We start from the raw sequence: 25,472 nt of genomic DNA, 5'->3' as shown, positions 1-25,472 counted from the left end.
GGAGGCAGGGGTACACAGCAAGCGGTTTAGAAAGATTTTCCTGTTGTTGAATCAACCTGCAGCTATTGGTGTGATGTCCCCACACACCTGCCCCATACAGTGCAGATGACAAACACCTATGTTATAAATATGGATCATTTCTTTTATTCTGCGGTTCCCCAACTTGGCGGCAAATCTAACAAGCATTTACAATGCAATGGTTTTGCCTTTGTTAAAGTTAGAGCTATTGGCATTGCTCTTGACATTATTTTTATTTATGTTTTTTTTAACATAAATAAATGGCATTGTCATTTACAATGCCACTAGCTTTATCTCGCAAATGACACACACAAACACCCACAGAGAGCCCCCCCACACACACACCCACACAGAGCCCCCCACACACACACAGAGCCCCCCACACACACAGCCACACAGAGCCCCACACACACAGCCACAGAGAGCCCCCCACACACACAGCCACACAAAGCCCAATAGGTCTCGCCTTTGGGACCTTATAAGTGTTTAGCAATGCAACAGTTGATGTTGTTGCACCAAGGATATTGTGCTGCATAACTAAATACTTATTAGAGCCCAAAAGCAAGACATATTGGCTATGCCAATGCTTGTTTCGACTGGATGTGGTTTTCAGTGCAGGCACTGTCAAAGAGGATGCACAGGAGTGCGACCGCTTGGGTGTTTTTGGCTCTCTCGACAGTCAAGGAATTTATTGAAGCATCCTATACATACGATGTTAAACTAACCCAGGTATGGCATCATCACTGTGGGAATCAACACAATTATCCGGGTTTTTCGCAGGAGTGGAACAGCCCGTCTAGCAGACAAAGATAAAAGAAACCATTTTGGGTGCTTGGATAACAATAACAAAAATCCAATTCTTACACTGGCACTTGCTGGTCATGGGTGAGAGGCTGATCAAATGGAGAAAGAGACCATTGTGACATTCACCAAAGAAGCACGAAACACAGGGTGGTGAATGAACTTCAAGGTTTATTAGGAGTACGAACTCCTGTGACCTCAGCCACAGCCTTCCTCGCAGCTGCCGCCTCCGAGTGTCCCCGGCGCTCGCCTTGGAACGCTGGTCGCGGTGACATTCTAAGTGATGTCACCGCGAGCAGCAACCATCACACGCGTAGCCGCCGGGGGTAGACAGAGGAGGGAGATACCACACATCCCCCTTCCCTGCAGAAATAGAAAACATAGGATAGAACAATAAACAAGAGGAATCAAATTGGAGAGAAACATACTTTAGGCAGAATGGCAATAGTTACATCATTACATATTGGTCAAAGTGTCTAGGAGGCCTGATCACTCTCCTGTTGGGCCTGCGACCTGGGAGGGGGCTACCAGACGGCCTCTTGCTGGCGGGGCTGCTATCTAGTCTTCTACCACTCTTTCCCCCCCTTTCACCATCTTGGACTACAACAGGAGGGTGGTATTTTACAACTCTCCCTAGATTCCATATCTTTCCTTCTTGTGTCTTGACCGCATTCTTGAATAGTCTTGTGATTTTTGTGGGACTGCTGTACTCTGACCAACTCGCCTTCCCTGTGGGAGCTCTGATTTTGATGTTGTCTCCAACCTTAAAACCGACCTCCTGTGCGGCCTTGCGTTGGTCGTAACCTTCTTTCCTCACCCTCATGGCTTGTTCATGTCTCCTCTCACCTTCCTTTTCTTTAGTACGGTCAGACCACCCCTTGTGCCATTCCATCCACCCCGGGGCAAGTTTAGTGTTTGGTGTCCTAGCGCGGAGCAATTCGAAAGGAGTGACGCCTGTTGTCTGATGAGGCGTGAACCTGTATGCTTCCAAACGCCTCCATACCTCTTCTTTCCAACTTATACCACTTGCTTTGGCCAGCTGGATGCTCTCTTTGATGGTTTTGTTAAAGCGTTCGACCATGCCATTGGTTTCTGGGTGGTATAATGCGCATCGCTTGTGCTTGATGCCTCTTTCTTCCAGGAAGTCCTCCATCTCTTTTGAGCATAGTTGCACTCCGTTGTCAGTGAGGATGTTGCTGGGAAGCCCCTCACGAATAAATACTTCTTGCAAGAACCCGATGACGGTCTTGGTCGTGACTTCGCTGACGATTTTAATCTCTGGCCACCGAGAATACAGATCCACGAGCACCAAAATATAGGGTGTCCGCAGTTCCCCAGACATCGGGCCCAAGATGTCTAAAGCCAACTCGTCCCATGGTCCGGACGGGGGCGGCCTACACACCATGGGTGGTGTCTGTTGTTTCAGGACCTTGTCGCTATTGCAGCACGGGATGCACTCCCTGATCCTTCTTTCTGTGATCAGGTCCATGTTCGGCCACCAATAGCTCTCTCTGAGCCTTTGCTTGGTCTTGGTGATTCCTAAGTGCCCCTCGTGAGCTATCTCGATCAGGTTGTCTCTCACTGTAGCTGGTGGTATGAGTCTTGTTCCCCTGAACAGGCATCCGTCAACAATGGTCAACTCGTCCTTGACAGCCTGGAAAGGCCGCAGGTCTTCATCACGTTTGTCACCGTGCTTCCACCCCTCTTTCACTCTTCTGCATACCTCTTCTATGATTTTGTCCTCTTCCTGTGCCTTTCTCCACGTTTCTTCACCCAACGCCCTCTGGATGGTGCAGACATTCTCGACCATGAATCCTTCTTCGTCTTCATCGGTTTTGTCTTGCTTCTCGCTTGCTTCCACATCATTGACCAGTCTGGACAGGCAGTCGGCTGCAAGGTTTTGTGTTCCTGGGACATACTCGACTTTGAATGTGTACTCCTGGAGACTGACCACCCAACGTCTTATCCTACTGGAGATGGCATCCAAACCCTTCTTGCTGAACACCTCTACTAGCGGTTTGTGGTCGGTTCGGAGGGTGAACTGCGTACCCCACAGGAAGTCTCTAAATTTTCCCACTGCCCAGGATACCGCCAATGCCTCTTTTTCAATAACTGAGTAGTTGTTCTCAGAATTTTGGAGTGACCTTGAGGCAAAGGCCACGGTTTCTTCCCCTTCTACACCTTCCTGGGTAAGAACCGCTCCCAACCCTTTTGCGCTAGCATCAGTGGTGAGGATTGTTGTCCGGCCGGGCATGTACGACTTCAAACTTGGGGCTTCCGCAAGAGCTCTCTTTACATCTTCGAATTCCCTCTGGCATTCTTGGCTCCATTTGAATTCACATTCTTTCTTCAGCAACAGCCTGATGGCGTAAGTCCTGCCTGCTAAGTTCCTAATGAATTTTCCATAAAACTCCAACATCCCCATGAATGATTTGATCTCGTCCTTGCTTTTGGGGGGTGAAAGGTTCACAATGGTGTTCTGCAGCTCGGTCTTGGGACGTATGCCTTCTGCAGTAATCTTGTGACCCAGGAAATCCAACTCGGCACAGCCAAAAACACATTTGTTCTTCTTCACAGTAAGGCCCTGGGACAAAAACCTCCTCAGCACACATCTCAGTCTCTCATCGTGATCTGCTTGGTTCTTAGCGAAGACCAACACGTCATCCTGGTAACACATGACGCCAGGGATGCCCTTCAGGATGTTGCCCATGATTCTTTGGAAAACGGCAGCCGCCGAGACTAGACCGAAAGGCATCCTTTTGAACTTGTAGGCACCCATGGGTGTCACAAAAGCAGTAAGTTCCTGAGATTCTTCGTGAAGTTTTATCTGGAAATAGGCCGAGGTGAGATCGAGGGTGGAAAACACCTTAGCACCCTCCAGCATGCTCATCATTTGGGTGATGTTCGGCAAAGGGTACCGGTCAACGACGACCTCTTTGTTGAGTGCCCTCAAATCAATGCAGAGCCGGACTGACCCATCCTTTTTCTTCGCTGCCACGATGGGCGCCAACCATTCGGTCGCTTCCACAGGTTCGATAACTCCAGCCTTGCACAGTCTCTCCAGTTCCAATCTGACTTCTTCCTGAATGGCTATGGGGAGTCTTCTGACTTTTGCCACAACAGGCTTGGCATCCTCCTTCAATTTGATTTTGTGACTGTAATTCCTCAAACACCCAAGCTCTTCCTTAAACACCTCCTCGAATTCTCTCGTGATGTTAGCCTCACCCTCCTGTATCTCCTGTATCAAAATCTGGGGATTGCTGTTGGGATTGAGGTACACTCCTAACCCCTTTTGAGCACGCCACCCCAAAATGTTGTCCCCTACTGTGGACACATATACTTTGGACACTGTAGACCTGTTTCTGTACTGAATTTTGCTCAGGAAGTATCCTTTCATGGAAATGGGGCGCCCTGCATACCCTCCTGGTCTAAGGTCCAACTTCCTCAAAACTATCTTGCCCTTGGACACACGTGAGAACTCCTTGGCATTAATGATAGTTATTCTAGAACACGAGTCAAACAATGCATCTAGGTCAACATTCCCAACTTTTATAGTGTCTTTAGGACTATCAACTTGTTCTTCTTCAATCTGTGCTGTAACTTCTTTGCATAAGGGGTTACTGGGGCCTGGCGCCTTCAACTCTGTTACTTGCACGACAAACTCGTCGCTCACCACATTTGTTCTGTCTCTATTCTGTCTACTGGCCCCCTGCCCACTCTTGCAAAATTGCTTGAAATGGCCCTTCTTGCCACACTTATTGCACGTGAACCTGAGGGCGGGACACTCTTTGTCGTTGGCTAGGTGACCCTGTTTACCACACCTATAGCAGGTACCTTTGTATGACCCACCCGGTCTACTTTCCTTCTGCTCTTTGCCTACTGTCTTTTGACCCCTTACTACCGACACAGTCTCACATTCGGCCACCACCTCACTTACATTGGCCTTGACATCGTTCTTCTTCTCCCCTGCGTCTTGTTGTGACCTCAGCCACAGCCTTCCTCGCAGCTGCCGCCTCCGAGTGTCCCCGGCGCTCGCCTTGGAACGCTGGTCGCGGTGACATTCTAAGTGATGTCACCGCGAGCAGCAACCATCACACGCGTAGCCGCCGGGGGTAGACAGAGGAGGGAGATACCACAACCATGTTACGGCCGTAGGTATAGCTGAAGAAACAAACCCATTGGTAAGGAGGGCTAAGCACAGCTTTTACAGTTGCTTCCGCGGCAGAGAGCCGTGAGCTCTGCTCCATGGGATTGCGAACCAAGTACAGGTGCCTGGTAAACCAGGTTGGCTTGCAAAGTCTGGGACAAACAGGTAACCAGAACAGAAGAGATCCCTTTGCCAATCTGGAGAGCATGGAGGCCGCTGGGTGGCCTCAGCCCTCATAGAGCCTGGCAAGGTAAACTGCATGTGTGTGTAGACCGGTGATGGGTGCCCCAACAACCTGTGCACTGCTATAGATACCGGATAAGAACAGGTGGACAGAAGCCCTAAAAGGTTTTATGGATCAGGGACAGGATGCAGGAAAGAGAAGACATGGTTTGTTTGGTTGTGGAGAGCTGGATATCCCCAAGAATCCCCTTTGTAGCATCCTTTTGCATGCGTTGTGGCGCTACGGCTTCTGAAGCTCTCATTTTGGAACCAAAGACTTTGAAAGCAAAACGTGACTTGGGCTCCCTCCCTCCCCAGACGAGGGTACAGAGCGGTGACATCAAGAGCAGTGCAGCCCCAGACTAGTGGCAGAACCCCCACCCCCCCGCCCGGTGCATGCATTCCAAATGTGCCCCAGTGGAGCATTTACCGCTATACTTCTTGTCCTGGGCCGCCGTCCTGGCGGGGGCTCCTTGCGACGGCGGCAATCTGTTGAGCACTTCTCCGGTCTCCCTCTTCAGCATGGGAGACCGGCAACGTCCTCCGCTTCTTCCATGGCTCCCTCCAGGCAGGCCACGGGAGCCCCGCGTGGGCCGCCATACTACTTCTGGGCCGCCGTCTTCCTTCTTCCCCCGGGCGGCGGGGGGCGGGCACTTCCGGCCGGCCGCGCTAGGATTGGCCGGCCGGCTAGTCACTTCCGGGTCACCCTCAAGGCCCGAAGAAACCCCCGGGCGGGGATCGAGCAGGGAGGAAGGAAGGGAGGGAGGGAGGGGGGCGGAGGGAGGGAGGGGGGGGAGGGAGGGAGGGAGGGGGAAGGTCACTCACCTCCAGACCTGGGCAGCTAGGAACAAATAAGGAGACCCGTCCCGAGCAGCAAGGGAGGTGCCGGCAATGCCGGACCAGATTCGGGGGCGTTCCCGGCTTTTGGCTGACGTCGCGTGACGTCGCCAAAAGCCAAAAAATCTCGGGAACGCCCCCGAATCTGGTCCGGCATTGACGGAGAGGCCCATCGTCCAATGGCTAGGCTCCATTTATGGAGCTAGCCAATAAATGACGGGGGCCGTTCCTAACTCCACTACACTACTCAAGAGGTTTTCGCCTGCGCGAAAAAGATGCGCAGAAGCGCATCTTTTCGCCAGGCAAAACCTAAAAATGGTATTAGTGTTCCTGACCATTTTTAACTGGACACTCTTGTTCACTGGTCCATCCCCCATCACCAGAAAAAGTAATGCCAAGGTAGCAAAATTTATTTACCGAGTCTAACCTAACCTAAAAAGAAGGTCCTATTTTGTTTACTCTTCTTCCCACATGTCATTGTAAAAGTTTTATCTTTGTTGATTAACAATTTCCGATTGGCTATAAAAGTCTGAAAATTGTCAATAAGACATTGCAGGCCATTTTGTGTGCGAGATAAAAGGACCGCATCATCTGCGTATAGCAGAATTGGGATAGGCTTACCATCAATTAAAGGTGCATCCACTGCTGTAGTTCTGAGTATTGTATCTATCTGATTAATGAATAAAGAAAACAAAAGTGGAGCAAAAACGCAGCCTTGCCTTATACCTCTGTTGACTTTAAAATACGGTGTACACTCTCCAGCAGACCCAAAGCGTACCTTACTTGTCAGCGTTTCATACAGTCTGGCTAAAAAATATATAACCTCTTTTGGTGCTCCCATTTCTGATAAAACAGGCCATAAAAGTGAATGTTCGACCAAATCAAAAGCAGAACTTAAATTGTCAAAACATAAAAAAAGATTTCCTTCCTTAACTGTTGTAAATGTATTAATAATAAGGTCAAGGTTGACGCATTGCTCCAGTGTGCCAATCCCCCTCCTGAATCCATACTGTACTGGTGATAAAATAGATTCCTCCTCCGCCCATGTTTCTAATCTATCTAGGAGGACTCTACTTAGTACTTTAATTGATGAGTCCAGGAGGGAGATGCGACGGTAGTTGCAAGCCTCCGACCTTGAACCTTTCTTAAAAAGGGGTACAATAATTGATTGACCCCAGGTCTGTGGAAGGTCAAATTCAATTGCGGCATTACAAAAACATGTTAGAATGGGTGCCCATAAGTCCATCACATATTTGTAAAGATCTACCGGCACACCATCCGGCCTCGGGGCTTTGCTGGCATTGCTCTTCTCAAGTCCTGCCCGCACCTCGTCCAGACTAATAGATAGCGGAATAAATCGGCCAGTTGCGATGAATATCTGTTTCACAAGCTAAAATCGTCCCATCAGAGTTAAAAACCTTGGAAAAGTACCCCATCCATGCGTTGCAGTTAACGTTGGAAGATATCATGGGTATATTGTCATTCTTTAAAAAAGGACAGTTAATAGTCTCCCACAGAAGTTTGCTATTTTTTTGTAGTTACAGCCATATCTAAGTTATGCCATGACTCTTCTTGCAGCTGTTTTTTCCGGGCCTCTAGTGTTGCTTTGTAAATGTGCCGCTTTTCCATAACATATTCTGGGTCTCTTGGTTTTGTTGACAGGGCAAGTTTTAGTGAGGACAAAGCTTGTGTACAATCTTTGTTGAACCAAGCAATTACTTTGTCCCTCTGCGACTCTTTCACGTTAATAATTCCTCTATTGTTATATTTATCCTACTAATCATCAATAAAACATTTTCTGGGATGATCTCCTCACTTAGACAGTAACTTATTGCAGCTCCACATCGATCATTTACATCCATTAGGAGCTTGTTGGGATTCATTTTGGCCCACTTAATTCTTGGTCCATTCGGTCTTATGGCCGTAATGTCCTTGGTTGGTTTACTATAAGTTTGGGTTTTACATCCCCAGCCTAATAAGAGTCAAAATAATGCTATTGTGATCACTCACTGCTTGCTCTACTATCCATAAATCACAATAAGCCGTACCACAGGAAACTAATATGTGGTCAATATTGGAATTATAATCCCTACCTTTAAAGGTTGGGCACCTAATATTACCCCTTTTTTAACAATCCAGTAGTTCTAGATCCAGTTTAGCGGCTAAGTTGTTCAACGTCAATCCATATCTATTATGGGGAAATGATTATATATAATATTGCCTCTATCATCATGGTCATAAGTAGTGCCGCAGATCCCCTTCCTGGTGTCTTTGCAGACTTGTAAGTTAAAGTCTCCTGCCCAGAGGATGACAGGGGAATCTTTATATTCTACAAGAATTTCGTCTATTGCTCTTCCTATGTCATTTACAAGTAATCCTTTGTTAGCATCAAAAGGAATATGCTACTTACCAGTATGCATCTGTTCTTGGCATGTAGGGCTGCTGACATTCATATCTGTGCATAGATCGCCGCCTAGTATTGGGCCCGGATGATTGCACATCGTTGTCCTGGAAGAGTCTTCGAAGTATCACGAGATAAGTGGCTCCTCCCCTGGACTACAGTGCGCATGGGCATCCTCTCCATCCCCAGACTGTTTTTCGCCATTGTGGCAGAGGTGGAGTGTAATACTGAAAGTGATGACCATGCCTGAAAATGATTCTGAGTGCTCCAGCTGCGACAGGCACCGGGAAGGAGGGCGGGCGATATGAATGTCAGCAGCCCTACATGCCAAGAACAGATGCATCCTGGTAAGTAGCATATTCCGTTCGAGGCATGTGGGCTGCTGAATTCATATCTGTGCATAGAATAAATAGCAGTTACCTCCTTAGCGGCGGTTGCCAGTGCCAGCTGCAGCAGTCTGAAAGAGAGTTCTGAGAACAGCCTGTCCTACAGCGGCTTGCTGTTTGGAGTGTACATCTACGCAGTAGTGTTTGGTAAATGTATGTATGGTGGACCATGTGGCTGTTCTACATATATCCTCTAGAGGAATGTTACCTAGGAAAGCCATGGATGCCCCTAGCTTGCGTGTGGAATGCGCTCTTGGGGGAACTGTTTAAGGGTGTTTAGCTTTTTGATAACAGATTTGTATGCACTTAACAATCCATCTAGCTATACCTGATTTGGAAATAGGGTTGCCTTTGTGTTGTGGAGAGAAGGCAACAAACAGTTGTTTAGTCTTTCTAAAGTCTTTTGTCCTGCCGATGTAATACAGGAGAGCTCTTTTAACATCTAAGGTGTGCAGTGCCCGGTCTGCTACTGAATCTGGGTTTGGAAAGAAAACTGGCAGTTCTATGGTTTGATTAATGTGGAACTGCGAGACCACCTTAGGCATGAATTTGGGGTTGGTGCGCAACACTACCCTATTAGCATGAATTTGTAGGAAGGGCTCTTGAATTGTAAGGGCTTGAAGCTCACTAACTCTTTGTAGCGATGTGATGGCTATCAGAAAAGCCACTTTCCCTGTAAGAAACTGTATCTCAAGAATGAAGAGGCTCAAAGGGTGGCCCCATGAGCCTGGTGAGAACGATGTTTAGATTCCAGACAGGTGAAGTAGGGTGTCTGGGAGGGATCACTCTTTTGAGTCCTTCTAAGAAGGCTTTAATGGCAGGCACTTTGAAGAGGTAAAGATGCTGCCTGTTTTAAAGATAAGCTGCTATGGCGGCCAAATGTATCCTAATGGAACTATACGCCAGATTGCATCGATATAGATGCAGCAAGTAACATATGATGTTTTGCGTGGACGCATCTAGCGGATTAATGTCATTATTGGAACAGTAGATGACAAATTCTTTCCATTTGGCTGCATAGCACGCCCTAGTTGTAGGCCGCCTTGCCTCTTTAATGATGTTCATACAGTCAGGGGGCAAGTTGAGGTAGCCAAACTATGACCTCAGGAGCCATACGCAAAGGCTCAACTGTTGCGGATCTGGATGCTGTATGTTTCCATGGCTCTGAGTTAGGCGACTGGGCGTGAGGCGTATCCGTTGGTGAGGCACCACTGAAAGTTCCAGGAACGTGGTGTACCAAGCCTGTCGTGCCCACGTTGGAGCAACCAGGATGAGCGTCGTGGAGTGCTGCCGCAGTTTGAGCGCCACTAGCGGAATGAGCGGAGCTGGGGGAAAAGCGTACGCAAATTTGCCTGACCAGTTCATCCATATCGCATTGCCCTGAGACTGCGGGTGTGGGAACCTGGCAGCGAAGTTTTGGCATTTTGCGTTCTCTTTTGTGGCGAAGAGGTCTATCTGTGGATGACCCACTGCTGGAAATATGGTTGGAGCACTGAGGGGTGAATCTCCCACTCGTGCATTTGATGACTGTGCCTGCTGAGCAGGTCCGCCATCTGGTTGTCCTTGCCTGGGAGATGTTCCGCCATGAGGAAGATGTTCCTCTGGATGGCCCACTTCCAGATGCTCTGGGATTGATGAGATAATTGCGGAGAGTGTGTGCCTCCCTGCTTCTGGATGTAATACATGGCAGTCATGTTGTCCGTCCGGATCAGCACGACTTTGTTGCACAGGTGCAATTTGAACGCTTTCATTGCCATAAAGATTGCCATCAGCTCCAAAAGATTGATATGCATCTTTTGCTGCTGTGCCGTCCATAGTCCTTGCACAGTGTAATGGAGGATATGCGCTCCCCAGCCCTGGAGAGATGCGTCCGTCGTCAGCACTACTTGTGGGACAGGCTCGTGGAATGGTCGTCCCCTGCACAGGTTTTGTGTGTTCCACCAATGCAGAGAATTGTATGCACGACCGGTCACCAACACTAGGTCTTTTAGATGCCCATGAGCCTGGTTCCACTGTCGTGCTAAGCATTCTTGAAGGGGACGCATGTGTAGCCTCGCGTGCGGGACTATGAATATGCAGGAGGCCATCATACCGATCAGCTGCATGAATACTTGCCCTGGGAGCGATTGTTGGGGCCTGAATTTCTGAATTAGCAGCTGCATGCTGTTGACTCTGGCAGGGTTTTTCCTGCGCTGTTGCCGTTAGAGTATTTATTGTTGCCCCTAGGTACTGTTGCACATTAGCGGGCTGAAGGTGCGACTTTTGGTAGTTTAGTGAGAATCCTAGACTGTGTAGGATGTGAATTGTGCGCGACATGTGGCTGGCACACTGCTGGGCTAACTTTGCTTGAACAAGCCAGTCGTCCAGGTAGGGATAGACATGGATGTGCTGTCTCCGAAGGTGCGCAGCCACAGTTGCTAAGCACTTGGTGAACACCCTGGGGGCAGTGGTGACCCCGAAAGGCTGGACCTTGAATTGGTAATGCTGATTGTTGATGGTGAATCTGAGATATTTCCTGGGACTTGGGTGAATGGGAATGTGGAAATATGCATCCTTGAGGTCCAGGGTTGCTAGGAAGTCGCCCTGACTGAGCAATGGTAGGACCTGCTGTAAGGTTAACATATGAAAGTGTTCTGATAGTATGTATTGGTTGAGGGGTCTGAGGTCTAGAATGGGCCGCAGGGAACCGTCCTTTTTTGGGATTAAGAAGTACAGAGAGTACACCCCTGTACCATGCTCTTTTACAGGCACGAGTTCTATTGGCCTTTTTTTGCAGCATGGAGAGTACTTCTTGCTGCAATAAGTGCATGTGCTCTGCGGACATAGGACGGTGCCTTGGGGGTAGGTTTGGGGGAGTGGAGGTTAGTTCTAGACAATAGCCGTATCGGATAAGTTGTCTCACCCACCTGTCTGTGGTAATGCCTTCCCAGACCGGCAGGAACTGCTGAAGTCTTCCCCAGACTGGTGTTAAATGGTCGGGGGCAGTGACAAGGCGTCACTGTTTGTTGGGAGCGGAGGATCTGGCATTGTTATTTCCACGTCCTCTGCCCTTGGTGCTGTTCCCACGATATCCACCCCTGTTATCTTTTGTATAGGTGGTTTGCATGCTCCCCTTGTTGTACTGGGCTTGCTGTAAAGCTTGTCCTCTAGAGGGTCCCCTATTACCGGAGCGACGAAAGGAACTGCCCCAAAACTGCTGTGACTGCAGAGCCCCCATGGATTTTGCCGTCTGTGTCTTTTTTAATTTTTTCGAGGGTCGTGTCTACATCGGGACCAAAAAGAAAGTCAGGGTTAACTGGCTGGTTGAGCAAAGTTGTTTGAATCTCTGGTTTAAACCCAGAGATGCGGAGCCAGGCGTGACGTCTCAACATTACACTAGTGTCAATGGCCCTAGCTGCCTTGTCTGCTGCATCCAGTGCACATTAGATGGATGCATTAGAAATTAACTTCCCCTCCTGTTTGATCATTTCTGCTCCCTCTTTGTAAACATCAGGCAGGTGTTGCAACAGCTGCTCTAATGTGTCGTAGTGAGCCCTATCGTATCTAGCCAATAGGGCCTGTGTATTTGAAATCCTCCAAATATTAGAAGCCTGTGCTGCCACCCGCTTTCCTGAAGCCTCCAAGATCTTTGATTCTTTGTCCGGAGGAGGAGCATCACCACTAGTTTGCAAGTTTGCCCTCTTGCGAGCATTGGCCACTACGAGGGAGTCCAATGGGAGCTGGCCCTTGATGTAGGTAGGGTCCACAGGCGCAGATCTATATATTTTTTTCAATCCTTGGGTTTACAACCCTTGCCCTTGTGGGCTCTTTGAAAATGTCTGTAGCATGTTTGAGGACTCCTTTCAGCATAGGCAATGTTTTTGCCGATTTTATAGAGGTGGAGAAAGTATCAAATAGGAAAACTTCTTCCACTGGTTCTGCGTGCATTTCTACGTCATGGTTGAGGGCTGTCCTTTCTATTAAAGCATTAAACGCCGCCGTGTCTTCAGTAGGCGAGGTTTTGACATTATAATACTGAATGTCTGGTGCAGTTTGAGGATCATCAGGGTCTGCAGCATCAGTACATTGCTGAGGTTCTTCTTGGTCAGTGTCAGTATAAGTGAAGGCCATCTGACCGTAATCACCCACGTCCTCCTCGCTTTGCGCTGGAGAATATGCAACTTGTTGTGAATAACTCTCAACATGTTCAAAGAGAACTGGTGAGGTGGTTGAGTCTATTTTCCTTTTAAGATGGATTTTTTTATGCCTCTAAGGGATGTTCTGGTGCGATTTTCCGTTTATGGATGGTGAGCCTGCCAGATTCCGAGTCGATGAAGAACTTAGACTGGTTGTCATACGAAGGTTTTTGGAACATATCCCCCTCAGGATTGGACTTCGAAGGCGCAGACACTTTTGGATGTGTCAGTGCTTTTGTGCTGCTCGATATGTTTAGTTCGAGCTGTTGGTGGCAGACCGTATTTAATTGGAGGGTGACCTGTGGACGAGCCAACCTTTTTAGAGCTTGCCGTAGTCTTCGACCAGAGTTGCTTCGCCAGCTCACTAGCATGCTTGCTTCCTTGCGTCGACTCAAGCTCACGGTGCGTAACGTGGTCACCCTTGGGCGTCGATGCAATCTGCTGTTTCGGGTCAGGTTTGGTCTTCGACTCGAGAGCTTTGCTTAGTAGCGGTTTAAACGCTGAAATTGTCGGCTCGACAGTCTTTTTGGCCTGGAGACCTTTGGTCTGGTCGCCATGCTTGGGCGTCAACGTCGACGGCGTCGAGGTGACGTGCTTGACTGTAGAGACTGGCTTTGGCGCCCCGGTCTTCGAGGCAGCGCCCCCTTGTGACCCCGAAGGGTTGATGACACTCTTCGACTTGACTGGCGTCAATGAGTCTGACGGCGTCGATCCGATGACTACTTTTAGCAGTTTCGGTTTCGGCTCTGTAGGTTTCGGTTTCGATTTTGATGGATCGACCGATGGCTCCTTTGAAGCATTCTTAGCCGGGCCTGGATGCGGGGCTATAGAATGTGGAGTAAGATCTTGGCTAAGGCCTTCCGGCGATGCCTCGACCTGAGCCGTAGGGAGCGTATTGTCATTATTAGGCCCCGCTACTGCGGTTGGGCCTGGCTCATCGCTGGAGTCGTCATCGACGGCCCCAGTGGCCTCTGCGTCGTCCCCTACCTCGACGACGTCTTCTTCATGGACGTAGTCTTCGTCTTCTTCGTCCACATCGAAGTTGGAGTCATGCTCCAACGCTGGGTCCGACTGCTGGTCAGGATCTTCTTCGTCGACACCTTCCTCGTCACCGGCCTCGAAGATGTTGTCCGGCTCGGGCGCCGACTTCTGCGCTAACTGTCTTGCTGCCCGGGGATAAACATTTATTGCACACTGGGTGCACATCAATGTGAGGGTATTTAGAGTTGCAGACGGGGCATCGTTTGAACGGGCTCCGTTCCATCGTCGTCGTAGTTTGGGCCTTAGGTGTCGAAAGTCAAAACGGCCTTTGACGACCTGTTCGAAAACCTGGAGAAAAATAGGCACCGAACGAGACAATACCGACGCCCCGAAGGCCTTTTGGCCTTAGCAAAGAGTTATAATAAAGTTTACGAACTGGAGTCGAGAAAGTACATCCGAACCCAATGGCGGAAAAAAACAATCTGAGGATGCCCATGCGCACTGTAGTCCAGGGGAGGAGCCACCTATCTCGTGATACTTCGAAGACTCTTCCAGGACAACAATGTGCAATCATCCGGACCCAACACTAGGAGGCGATCTATGCACAGATATGAATTCAGCAGCCCACATGCCTCGAACATATTGTTATAAAAGTTAACTACTAAATCAGTGGCTTTTTGGTGCTCAAGACATATAATTAGTGCATAGGGCCCAACCTCAAGATGTTTTCCTAGTTTAAATTCTGTCAGCCCAGTGGATATCAGGGTCAACAGACCGCCCTTAGCCCTACCAGCGACGGAATTTACAGCACCTACACAAAAGGACGTATAGCCTTCAACATCAATTTGATCCCTATACCATGTCTCTTGGAGACATATAATGTCATACCCTTGCGCAATAAAATCACTCCAATATGGGGTATTAAGTATACTGGTTATGCCTGCTATATTCCAGGTAGTAATATTCAATCAAACTCCAGTGGGTGTGTCATTAATTAAATGATACGGAGGTGATGTCACTGGGGTAATCTGTTGGATAATATCAGTTCCCATCATATTATTATGTGGTTTTAAAGTTTCAGCCTCTAAGATATCATTTGTGACCATCCCACATTGCTTACTACCCAGGTGATTAAAAGGGTCTGCATTCCAGACTGGAGCTATTATTATTTTCTCTTCTAAACGTGTCATGTACACCTCCTGCCCGTCCTCCTTGCCCCCTTCCTGACCATCCAATGTCCTATCCGAAACATTAGGAGCATCATCTGCTGTATCCATGCCAAGCTTCGCACCCTTTCTAACTATTTCATCACCTACCGATACACCATCCTTAAAGTCCCGTTTCCCATCAAGTATGTTTGTATTCTAGTCACTACCTAACACCAGAGGCTCAATAGTATCGCCCATAAGATGTAGCAGTCAGTCTACCCCCTATAGATCTGTAAAGGGGTCAAATCGATTTGACAGGGGAAGATGGAAAGCCATCCTGTCAAAAGGATTTATACCATATGGTCTCCTTCTATATGCATAATGCTGGGGGACTGATGGACCACATTTGGCACCCGGGTAAAAGTAGTTTAAGTCCAATGTTTGTATATCCCCCTCTCTCCCAAACCTTGGTTCCCTGCGAATGAAGTAAACTACCCAAGGGTCTTTGAAATTCACAATGACACAGTCACCTTCTAGATCCTTAGCACTACTCCCTACCCAGCTCACCCTCCTAACAGTTAATATCTCTGCATTGGAAAAAGGTGGAGAGCGTTCTATTCTTGGTAAGCCAAAAAATGACTTTATTTTTCAAGTTCACTGTGTGTTTCAACTTTCTCAACCCCAATCCCTCGGACTCTCACCATGATGATCGTATAGGGTATTGCTTCAGGGGGGAGATTTACACAAGGAAGTCTTTGGGGGATACGTCTATTACCCATAGGAACACGCCCATTGGACTGACTCTCTGTTTGTACATGCGGAACAAGTTGCCTTTTTGCCATTGTACCGGTCTCCAAAGCCTTAACCCCTGTAGACCTTGTAGTATTATTCTTTACTTGGCGTTTTTCTGTACTAATTTGAGTAGGTTGACTGACTGGAGTTGCAATGGTGTTTATTTGCGTCGCCCCGCTATTACTACTTATACCAGTAACTTGTGGGGTAGGGGCAGACGGTATAGCCTTTGAGTTTTTCAAAATGTTTGTCATACTATCCAGTGAGGTTATATTCCCACTCACTAATTTTTCCAAATGGTCCAATTTAGAGTTGATCATTTTCGTTCGTTCGAGTAAAGGCAACATCAGTGATTTGACTGATGTTTCCATTTTCTCTAACAGCCCCATGTTATTGTTACATTGGGCTGCTGGTTGTGGCTTATCTATGGTGGCCGTAAGTGGACAGATAGGCTGCACAGAATGACTGGATACCTGATGTAACTTAGGTATTTTGTGATTCTTCGCTACAGTGTCCTTTCGTGGACTACCCCCCCTTTTTCTTTTACCCGGTGGACCAATGGTTTTGGTATTCGAACTTAATTGGGGCACAGGGTTAGCAGGTATAGGGTTGCCAGATGGCGGAAGCAGTGGTGATATAAGTGGTGAGAGAGGTGGTAGGGCACTAACCCCGAGGGACTAGAATCCAAACTAATTGGTGTTGAATTTAATAAGGAACATGCCTCCGTATTATCTGTCTCCCCCTGCGTAAAACTAAGTTTTGGGCTTGGGGTGACTGATGGAACTTTTTGTTTAGGGCGGTCTGGGGTAACAACTGATCCAATTTTATCCAGTGAGGAGCGTTTCCCTGTTAGGAGGTCTATTGACAAATGTTTCTCAACAAGGGCTATCTCTTTTTCAATAACTACAGCAGCCCGTGTGATAAATTGGTCGATAGTACCTGTAACCACCCCTCCACTGTGGTTATAGCAACATTTCGGCCCTTCCTTGAGCGTTGGGCCATGTTACCACACTTTCACAGATGTTAACAAATAGGGCAAAAGTCAATGAGATCGATGTTTATAATAGTTACGTTGTTGTACAGTATCAGCACTAAGGGGGGTGGCCCGGCCCAGCCTCCTGCAGCCCCTGACTGCCACAGATGGATCGCCCTCTGCCCGGGCTCAGCCCGGCGACCGCCCGCGCGCGTCCTGCGAGGCGGGAGTTATGACACCTTTTTCTAGCACCTCCAGTCGCGTTTGGAGACGTGTCCCAGCTGAAGCCTCCTGGGTGGTGTAGTTCTCTGTTCCCCCCGCTCTGCGGCTGCTCCTGAAGACCAGCGGCGCTTGAGACGGGGGGGGGAACGGCAACTGGGCAACAGGACGGAGTGGTATCTATCAAAGACCAGGCAGGTAAGGGAAACACGGCGAAACAAGGGTCCAGGGTGTCCGGCGCTAACAGAGTGAGCTTCTGATTACTGGCAAATGTAGGTCAAAGTTCAACAGAAAGCAGAAACACTAGTTCAGCATGTTTTCAGTTACATAGAAAAACATGTTTACAAGCCTTGAAGAGATTATAATAACAGCACACCAGCAACGCCATTTTCGTTGATAATTGAAATGTGGTCCAGAAACTGGTGGTCAAAGGTGACTTTAGTTTAAAGCATACAGAGTCAGATTAAAAGTTTTGGGAACAGATTAATAAAAATGAATATACTTGGAGAAAGAAGGTTAATGTTCCAATAAAGCTTAGTTAGAACTACAATAAAGAGAATGAGGAAAAAGGTTACAAGGTTAAAGGACACGTGAGATGTGATGTGAATGTAAAAGTATTTTATTAGGTTGTTGCGTGCTTATCTAGGTTCCTGATCGATACTGTGACCTTATGCCCCTATTCGGCTATAACTCCATTTATTCCCTATATTGGCATAACCGTTCAAGTGCGATTTTCTGAAAAGTCATCTCTGGCCTCACACGAACAGAGCCACATTCCAGCATGACTCTCTGCTACTTCCTTTGCGACCAATTAGTGCAATGACAGAGCAGCAGTCACTATCTGATATTCCTAGATAACACTCCGAGTTCTTCAACAAGATAAAAACTTAGCAAACCTGGAAATCCCCGCTTGCTATGTTTTGATTAGTAATGGAACTCTAATGAGCAACTGATAACTATCACTTCCTAGTGACATCTTTAATTGACGTCTTATGTCCAGCAAACTTGCGTCAAACCCGGCACCTGTCAGGTATAAATATTACCAACGTTGCCTTAAGCAATGCGAGTTCGTTGCCTGTTGCTGATGCCAGCTGCCTGCATGACCCTGTGTTGGTAAATCTAGCACTCTGTCGCTGCAGCCTGCTATCCTGTGGTGGTGAAGCTGCTGATTACCATTATCGCCGCTACAGCGCGAACTATGGTGCAGTACGCTTAAGGAGCTGAACAGTCGTCCTCTGCGAAGACATCCAGCAGATTCCAGCTGCCCGCGGACGCTGTCCCCCCTCCTTCCTCGACACGCTGAAGAGAGCCGCTGCCTTTCTCGTGCAGAGAAATCCAGTCCCGGCGCTTCCAGTTTACCCTCGCGGGTGACTGGGATATCGAGAGAGACCCCTGAAGGAGATACCAATCCTCCATCATTCTATTCAGAGGTATGGTGTTGACTAAACCCTTAGACGAGAATTCTTGAAACAAACCTTGGCAAAACCAACTTAACTTAAAGCTACTTACTTGCTCCCCTTCCACGTGTTAGGCTTAGGTCAGGCACACTGGGGTAGGCTTAGTTAGAAGCACCAGTTGAGTATGTTAGCCTAATGTATATATGACTGTATATATGTTTTATTACTTTTAAACCATTGTATGGCTAAGAAACCATATCAATGCTTTTACAGTTCTATTTCGCAATACTTATCTTACTGTACGTACTTTTTATAATAACAATTATTGCAATTGTGGCAATACATTTCTCTTGTACGAGAAGAAAGACTGTTCAATAAATGTTAACCCTTTATTGATACACGCCCGTCTCTCTGTTCTCTACATCTCGTGAAAGTAAACTGCACTAGACTGACTGAGTGAAATCTATGTCTATTGTTTCACACGACCCTAGAGATCGACTCTTGATCTGAGGAGCAAAGTTGTCATGTTGCACGGTTGTTGGAAAACTGAATCCCTTCTGGTCTGTGCCAAGGAAGCTGATCACTTCCTATGCAGAGAAGAAAGTTTCCAGTGACCTCTGAGCTAGTTGGTAACACAACCCAATTAAGTTTAGCATAGTCAGTGGAGGCCTGGAATATCCGCAGTTCCACGTCGATACTACTGTTTATGTTATTCCAATGCGCAGGGCCTAGTGGGAAACTAGGAACTACACTACAAGGTCATGAATTCTTTGACCTGCCATTGACTTTTTTTTTTTTTTTTTTTTTAGACAATTATGTTTAGGTCATCACTTTTTCAACTATTTAAGCAGTTACCTGCGAGCAGCAAATTGAGATCAGCTTTTTGCTCTACGGAGGGGACTGGTCTCCTAGTCGTTGTGAGTAAACCTACTTTTGTCTTGCAAGAGAAGTCTCTTCTCTGTTTATTCCAGTCCCCCCCCCCAGCTCCAGTAACTCAAGAAACTTGTAACTATTCTCTGAAACGACGTTTGTCCTCCTGTAAAGCGCTCTGATACCTCCGGGTCTAGCCAGCGCTACATAAAACTTTTCAAATAAATAAAATAAACAAACATCTGTGGTTGAAAAAAAAAATGTGTTTTTACAACTCTGCTTGTTTCTAAATGCTGGAATGATGGTGATGTTATCCAAGCAAACATTTTGTTGATACCATTTTAGAAAGAAAAAAATATACTTAAAAAAAAATTATTAGCAGCACACATTATTAATGCCGTACAGACAACATTGACAATAGTTCTGTAAATTATCTGTAGTAAGCTATGTCCATCCCTTATAGTGTTCATATGTCGTTATGAAGCATTAACTGCAAAATTGTCCTGATATGTTCTTCATATCTCCACCGGCAACGGACCAGAGAGGGCAGAGGACATAGACTACACCCCTGTAGGCATTCCAACCTCCCAATATCTGTTCCAATTTCTGTGGCATCCCCAATTTACATAAACTGCCTTCTCGGCTCCCATGGCCCAATCCATATCCTTGCACCATTCGGCGTGTGCTGGTGTATGTTGTGCTCCCCAGTGTTTAGCGACGTTACGTTTGCTATTATCATGCCTAGTATCACCCAGTCCTGGTTCCTGTGTTAAGGTATGTGGCTTCCCAGATATTGAGAAGGCATTAATATATACTTTCTTGCACAGCACTTTCCCCATTTCTTGTTTTAAAAAAAACACAATTTTGCAATATTGAAGCTATTTTCTCAAGCCTGCATACCTTTTATGAAAAGAAAAAAAAATGTATAAAAGGTTTAAACAAGCTACACAAACATGATAAAAGAGCTCAGCACAGGGGCACAAAAAACCTTAGCAGCTAAAAGGTTAAATCCAATTCTTTGTCTAGTGTCTTTAGTCATGCTGTGCACAAGCATTTGCAATTCAATAGGTCTCGCATTTACGCGAGTTTAAGCTATTGGCATTGTAAATGACAATGCCTTTTATTTACATTTAAAAAAACAAATAAAAGTAATTGTCATTTACAATGTCAATAGCTAAAACTCACGTAAATGCGAGACCTATTGCATTGCAAATGCTTGGTTTTTACATTTTGCTGGGCCACACATCACGCGTTTTTTGGGGATCGCCAAATGTACTATGCGAGAATAGTAGCCACTGGGCTACCTCTCCTAACTAGGCACAGTCCTTGAACTGCGCCATAATTATCGTTAATTGTGCACACTTTAACTCACTATGAATGCTGAAACTGAGTCTCCGTTTGGAGATATCTGTATACTTTACGTCGCAGCCATGTCCATTAGTTTCTCTTTAAATGCACTTATTCTCCAAGTACAGTAGTTTTGACATTACTCACGGCCCTGACGCCCCTCGTGCTCGATTACACGTCCTCGCTGTTTACTGTGTCCTTCGTTCTATGCAGCTCACCTTGTGGCTACTTTGGAGCGCTAGGTGCTGTGGTATTTCACTTTACGTTGCTGGTTCTAGGAAGGATACTGTGTTTGCATGTGTTAGCGGACCAGCCTGGGAAGGCTCCAAGGTTGCTCTATAACCTGCAGTGAGGGCTTCAGACCACCGCTGCCTATGTAGGGCTCCTGCAGACTGGACCCACAGGCCCGCCCAGCCGGGAAAATAAAACTGCTTCCCCGCGGCGGACACAAGCCAGAGCACTGCAAATTGATGGCCCTGATTTTCTCGTTAGATAGACCGGAAAATTTACTTGTGTCAGATGGAAATTGGCCTCCGTCTACATGAAACTGCAAGAAAAGTCCTCAAGGTTGGAAAAGTTCTGTACAGATGAGATGTTCAGTGCACAGCTTCAGCCGAGTGTCCGTACCAGGCAGAAATTTGGCAAATTACAATGCAAAACTACAAGACAGTGTATTATGTTATATACATTTGTACCGCGTAACGTGCTGCAGAGTTTTACGAGTATGCATCAGAGGAATCTCGTTCAGAAAAATAACAAGTAATACCAGTCGCACACGTCGCCCTCTCGCGCCCGGCCCCAGGATGCATATCAGCATGCCACGAGCAGGGGGGAGATCTGGCCCAACCGACCAAAGTTATCTTCCATTTTCAGGGTATGAGCCTCGGCCTGGACTTGTGTCACTTATTCAGAAGCTGTCGCCATTGCACGAATGAAGAAAAAAGAGCTTAAAACTAGTTAAAGGAGACCGTGTAACGCCGCAAGTAAACGATCCAGTCTGGATGGGCCGTCCAAAAAGGAGACAGGGCGGTAACAAAGAAGCCTCATTTTGAATCAGAAGCCAGCGTTTAGCATAAACTAGGACGCTAGCCAATAAGAATGATGGGCAGGGCTTCAACTCCACTTCGAAATCTCCTCGATTACAATAAACCTTGCAGAGCGAGCAGTGCATATGCGCTGCAACGCAGGTCTGCGAGACCTAAGAAGGTTCCTCTGCTAGAAGTGGAAGAACAGTGAAATAAAAGTTACAATATGTTCCTAATTCCAATCTGTACTCACCATAGTGTGTAATATACTGGTAATTTGTCTATGGTATACAAATCACAGAAGCAACCACGATATCATTTTCAAAGTAGCTTACTAAGAACAAACTTATTTGACACAACCGTAGCAGTATGAAAATTAATGAGCAAAAAGCATCAAGAACTTGAACCGTGCATGAACATAATCCACTTCAATTAAGTAAAATGGTTGAAACAATATTTTGACATTAAATGTGGATATATTTAACCTTCTAATTAACTAAAGAAATATTAGCTTAATGTATTTTATTTGCGTTAACTTGCTGACTCAGGCATATGATGCAATCATTACTGAGCAGAATAAACCTATTTCAACCATTCTCTTGGTCCAAGAGGACAAATGATCTGCAACTGTTCATTGATCAAAGGCAGAAATGAACCAGGCATGAAGAGTGTACAATAATCAAGCCACGCCTTTACGGTTCAAAATGTTTAGCTAAAAATAGTTTGTTTCCAAGTAGACAGGTCTTTCCTTACTGTAAATTGCTTAATATATTATATAAACGTCATCATACCTTACTACATAGTAGAGCATTAAGTTAAAATAATTAATAACGTACCATTGTCACTTCCAGTTAAATGATCATTATGGATTTGTTGAAATCCAGGAATTGGACGTGTCGTCAAGTACCACACTGCATGAAGGACATCTGTGGCATGTATACGATTATGATCTGAAATCAATAGTGTACATGAAATGCAAAACATAGGATAAATATGAATTGTTTTACCACAGAGAATATGAAAAGCTGTAAACGTGTACTTGGTTTTTAAATGAAAATAGCCCTGTAAGGTTATCACTAATATAATAAAAAAACTAATCAAATGTGTTCAATTACCTTCTTTCGATAAACTTAGCTTTAAGGATTAAAGAACATGGCACAATCACATCCTCAATAACGTCCATAATGACATTAGAAATCATATCACCAAGGGTGGTGTGCTGATCAGCAAAAAAGGTAGGAGAGACTATCTTGATGACTTCGTAGGCGATTGTTGGGGAAAGATACCACTTACCAGTCAGACAGCTAAGATTTCAGCAATTGACGAAACACGTGTTGTCAGGAAAAGAAAGACTAATTTGAATGGTCCAACAAAGGACTGTTGATACCACAACCTCGACATTAGAAATAATTTTTTAAGTGCTCGGAGAACTCTCAATAAGCGGCTGAGGTGGCCACCACTGAGGGGACCATGCTGGCTGCAAGCTCCCGAACGTCATCACCTCCGTTTTATCGGAGTTAAGTTTGAGGCAGTTTGATGACATCCAGGAGCTTATCGCCTTCATTCCCTCCTGAAAGTTGGCTGCGACGGATGCTCCGTTGTTGTGCACCGATAATACTAGTTGGGTATCATCGGCGTATGTGGTAAGGGCAATTCCATAAGATTTTATCACCCTCGCTAAGTCCGATACATAGATATTGAGAAGCGTCGGACTTAGCGAGGAGCCCTGTGGAACACCGCATGGGAGGGAGAAGGTCTGGGAGGTGAAATTGCCCATCTTGACGGTCTGGGGGCGATTGGCTAAGAATGAGGCAATCAGATCTTTAGCTTTGCCTCTTATTCCTAGAGCTGAGACACGGTCGATCAGAGTGACATGATCGACCGTGTCAAATGCAGCGGACAGGTCCAGGAGTATTAGGACGGCCGCTCCTCCCATGTCCATTGTTGCTCTAACTTCATCTGCGGCTTTTAGCAGTGCTGTCTCCGTCCCATGCCCCTGTCTAAAGCCAAACTGAGTGTCATCAAGTAGATTGTGATCATTGATGAATTTGGAAAGTTGGATGTTCATGAACTTTTCGAATATCTTGGCTGGGAAAGGGAGACAGGCGATGGGTCTGTAGCTTGCGGGAAGAAGAGGGTCCAGAGTTGGCTTTTTTAGAAGTGGCTTAATGATAGCCTCCTTCCAGACTGAGGGGTAATATGCCTGTTGCAAACATGGCGTTGCAGATGGTAGACAACGCAGGAGAGATTGCTTCTGGGATTAGGTTCAGGATAGCAGGGGGACATGGGTCAAGGGGTGATCCGGATTTAATGCTGGTTACCAGGCGTTGAATATGATCCTGATCAATGATGTCAAAAGATGATCGGATGGGCGAGGTATTAATGAGAAGTGCCTCAGGAGAGGATGAGGGGGCGGAGTGTGAGAAGGTAAGAAAAATGGAGCTAACTTTTTCCTCAAAGAAACTGGCCAGGGCATCTGCTAAAGACTGAGAACCTTCTAGGCCCGGGGCAGGGGGGTTGGACAGAGTAGTGACCACCCGAAAAAGTTCTCCTGCCGAGTTTTTCGCCTGGTCGATTTGGGAAGTATAATAGAGACTTTTTTCAGCAACTATCAGTCTTTTATAGATGGAAAGGGCATTTTTATAGGTCGTTTTGTCTGCAGGGCTGTAGTTGCGGCGCCACTGCCTTTCAAGGTTCCTGCAGTATTGTTTTTGAGTACGAAGGACTTCAGTGAACCATGGAGCTGAAGGTATTTTCCTATTCCGATGGGAGATTTTGAATGGGGCTAGCTTGTTACAGGCCATGTCTAAGTTTGTCAAATAGTTGGTAGATGCTATAGTGGGGTCTTGCTCATCGGGAATATGATTTTCCTGCATCATCTCTGCTAGTTGAGCTAAATTGATGTTTTTCCAATCTCTATAGGAAGCTTGAGAGGGGGCATTGAGAGTAGGTTTGGTAGGGTTAGTATTAACAGTGAAACAATTCGCTGCATGGTCTGTCCAGATGAGGGGGATGATTTGGGTAACAGTTACAAGAGGACTGTTAGTAAATATACCATCTATAGTGTGGCCTGCCTGGTGCGTGGGAGAAGTTATCAATTGCATCAGGCCAGCAGCTGCTAGGTCTGTGAGTAGCTGCGTGGTATCGTGGTTATTAAGGGCTTCTAGATGAAAATTAAAGTCACCTAGCAAAGTAAAGTGAGGGGAGTCTGCAGCTGCTTCAATGAGATTGCCTATATTGGCTAGAAACTTGGCTCTAGACCCAGGAGGGCGATAAATTAGCATGCCCTTGAAGGATGATTTTGCCGAGAGGCCTAGTGAAAAGATGAGAGACTCATATTCTGGGCAGATAAATTGTTTCGCCGTGAGTTTAAAGTGGTCTTTGTAGATTATGGCAATGTCACCACCTTTTTTTGGCCTGTCTAATCTACATACATTGTAGTTAGTGGGGGTGGCTGCTCTAAAATCAGGTCCAGAGGCTTCGTCACCCCAAATCTCTGTGATGAACAGGAGATCCAATTTGTGCGCGTCAATCAAATCGGCGATTTCTAATTTGTGTTTGGGGAGGGATCTGGCATTTATTAGCGCTGCTTGGACTAATGGAGGGTCTACTATAGAAGGTTTCACGGTAGTTATTATGCAAGTAGGACATATAAGTGGGCCTAGGATGGGGTTGGAATACCCTAGATGAGGTGGAACATGAGGTAGAGCAGCTTTATAACAAGTATCAACAG

At 46.6% G+C, this 25,472-nt stretch overlaps 1 protein-coding gene across 1 annotated transcript in view; it reads right to left on the bottom strand.

The window, feature by feature from the left end:
* Positions 1-25,472, bottom strand: part of PDE3B (phosphodiesterase 3B) — a 1,395,287-nt gene that overhangs the window by 480,982 nt on the left and 888,833 nt on the right. Inside the window, exon 12 of the mRNA XM_086956022.1 lies at positions 22,576-22,689. Coding sequence (XP_086812148.1) covers positions 22,576-22,689 — 114 coding nt within the window. The remainder of the gene's footprint in view (positions 1-22,575; positions 22,690-25,472) is intronic.

The sequence above is a fragment of the Lissotriton vulgaris genome, chromosome 2_1 (assembly GCF_964263255.1).
Source record: "Lissotriton vulgaris chromosome 2_1, aLisVul1.2, whole genome shotgun sequence".
In the NCBI taxonomy this organism is placed as follows: domain Eukaryota; kingdom Metazoa; phylum Chordata; class Amphibia; order Caudata; family Salamandridae; genus Lissotriton; species Lissotriton vulgaris.
The sequence above is the reverse complement of the archived record's forward strand: the minus strand, read 5'-3'. Positions and strand labels throughout refer to the sequence as shown.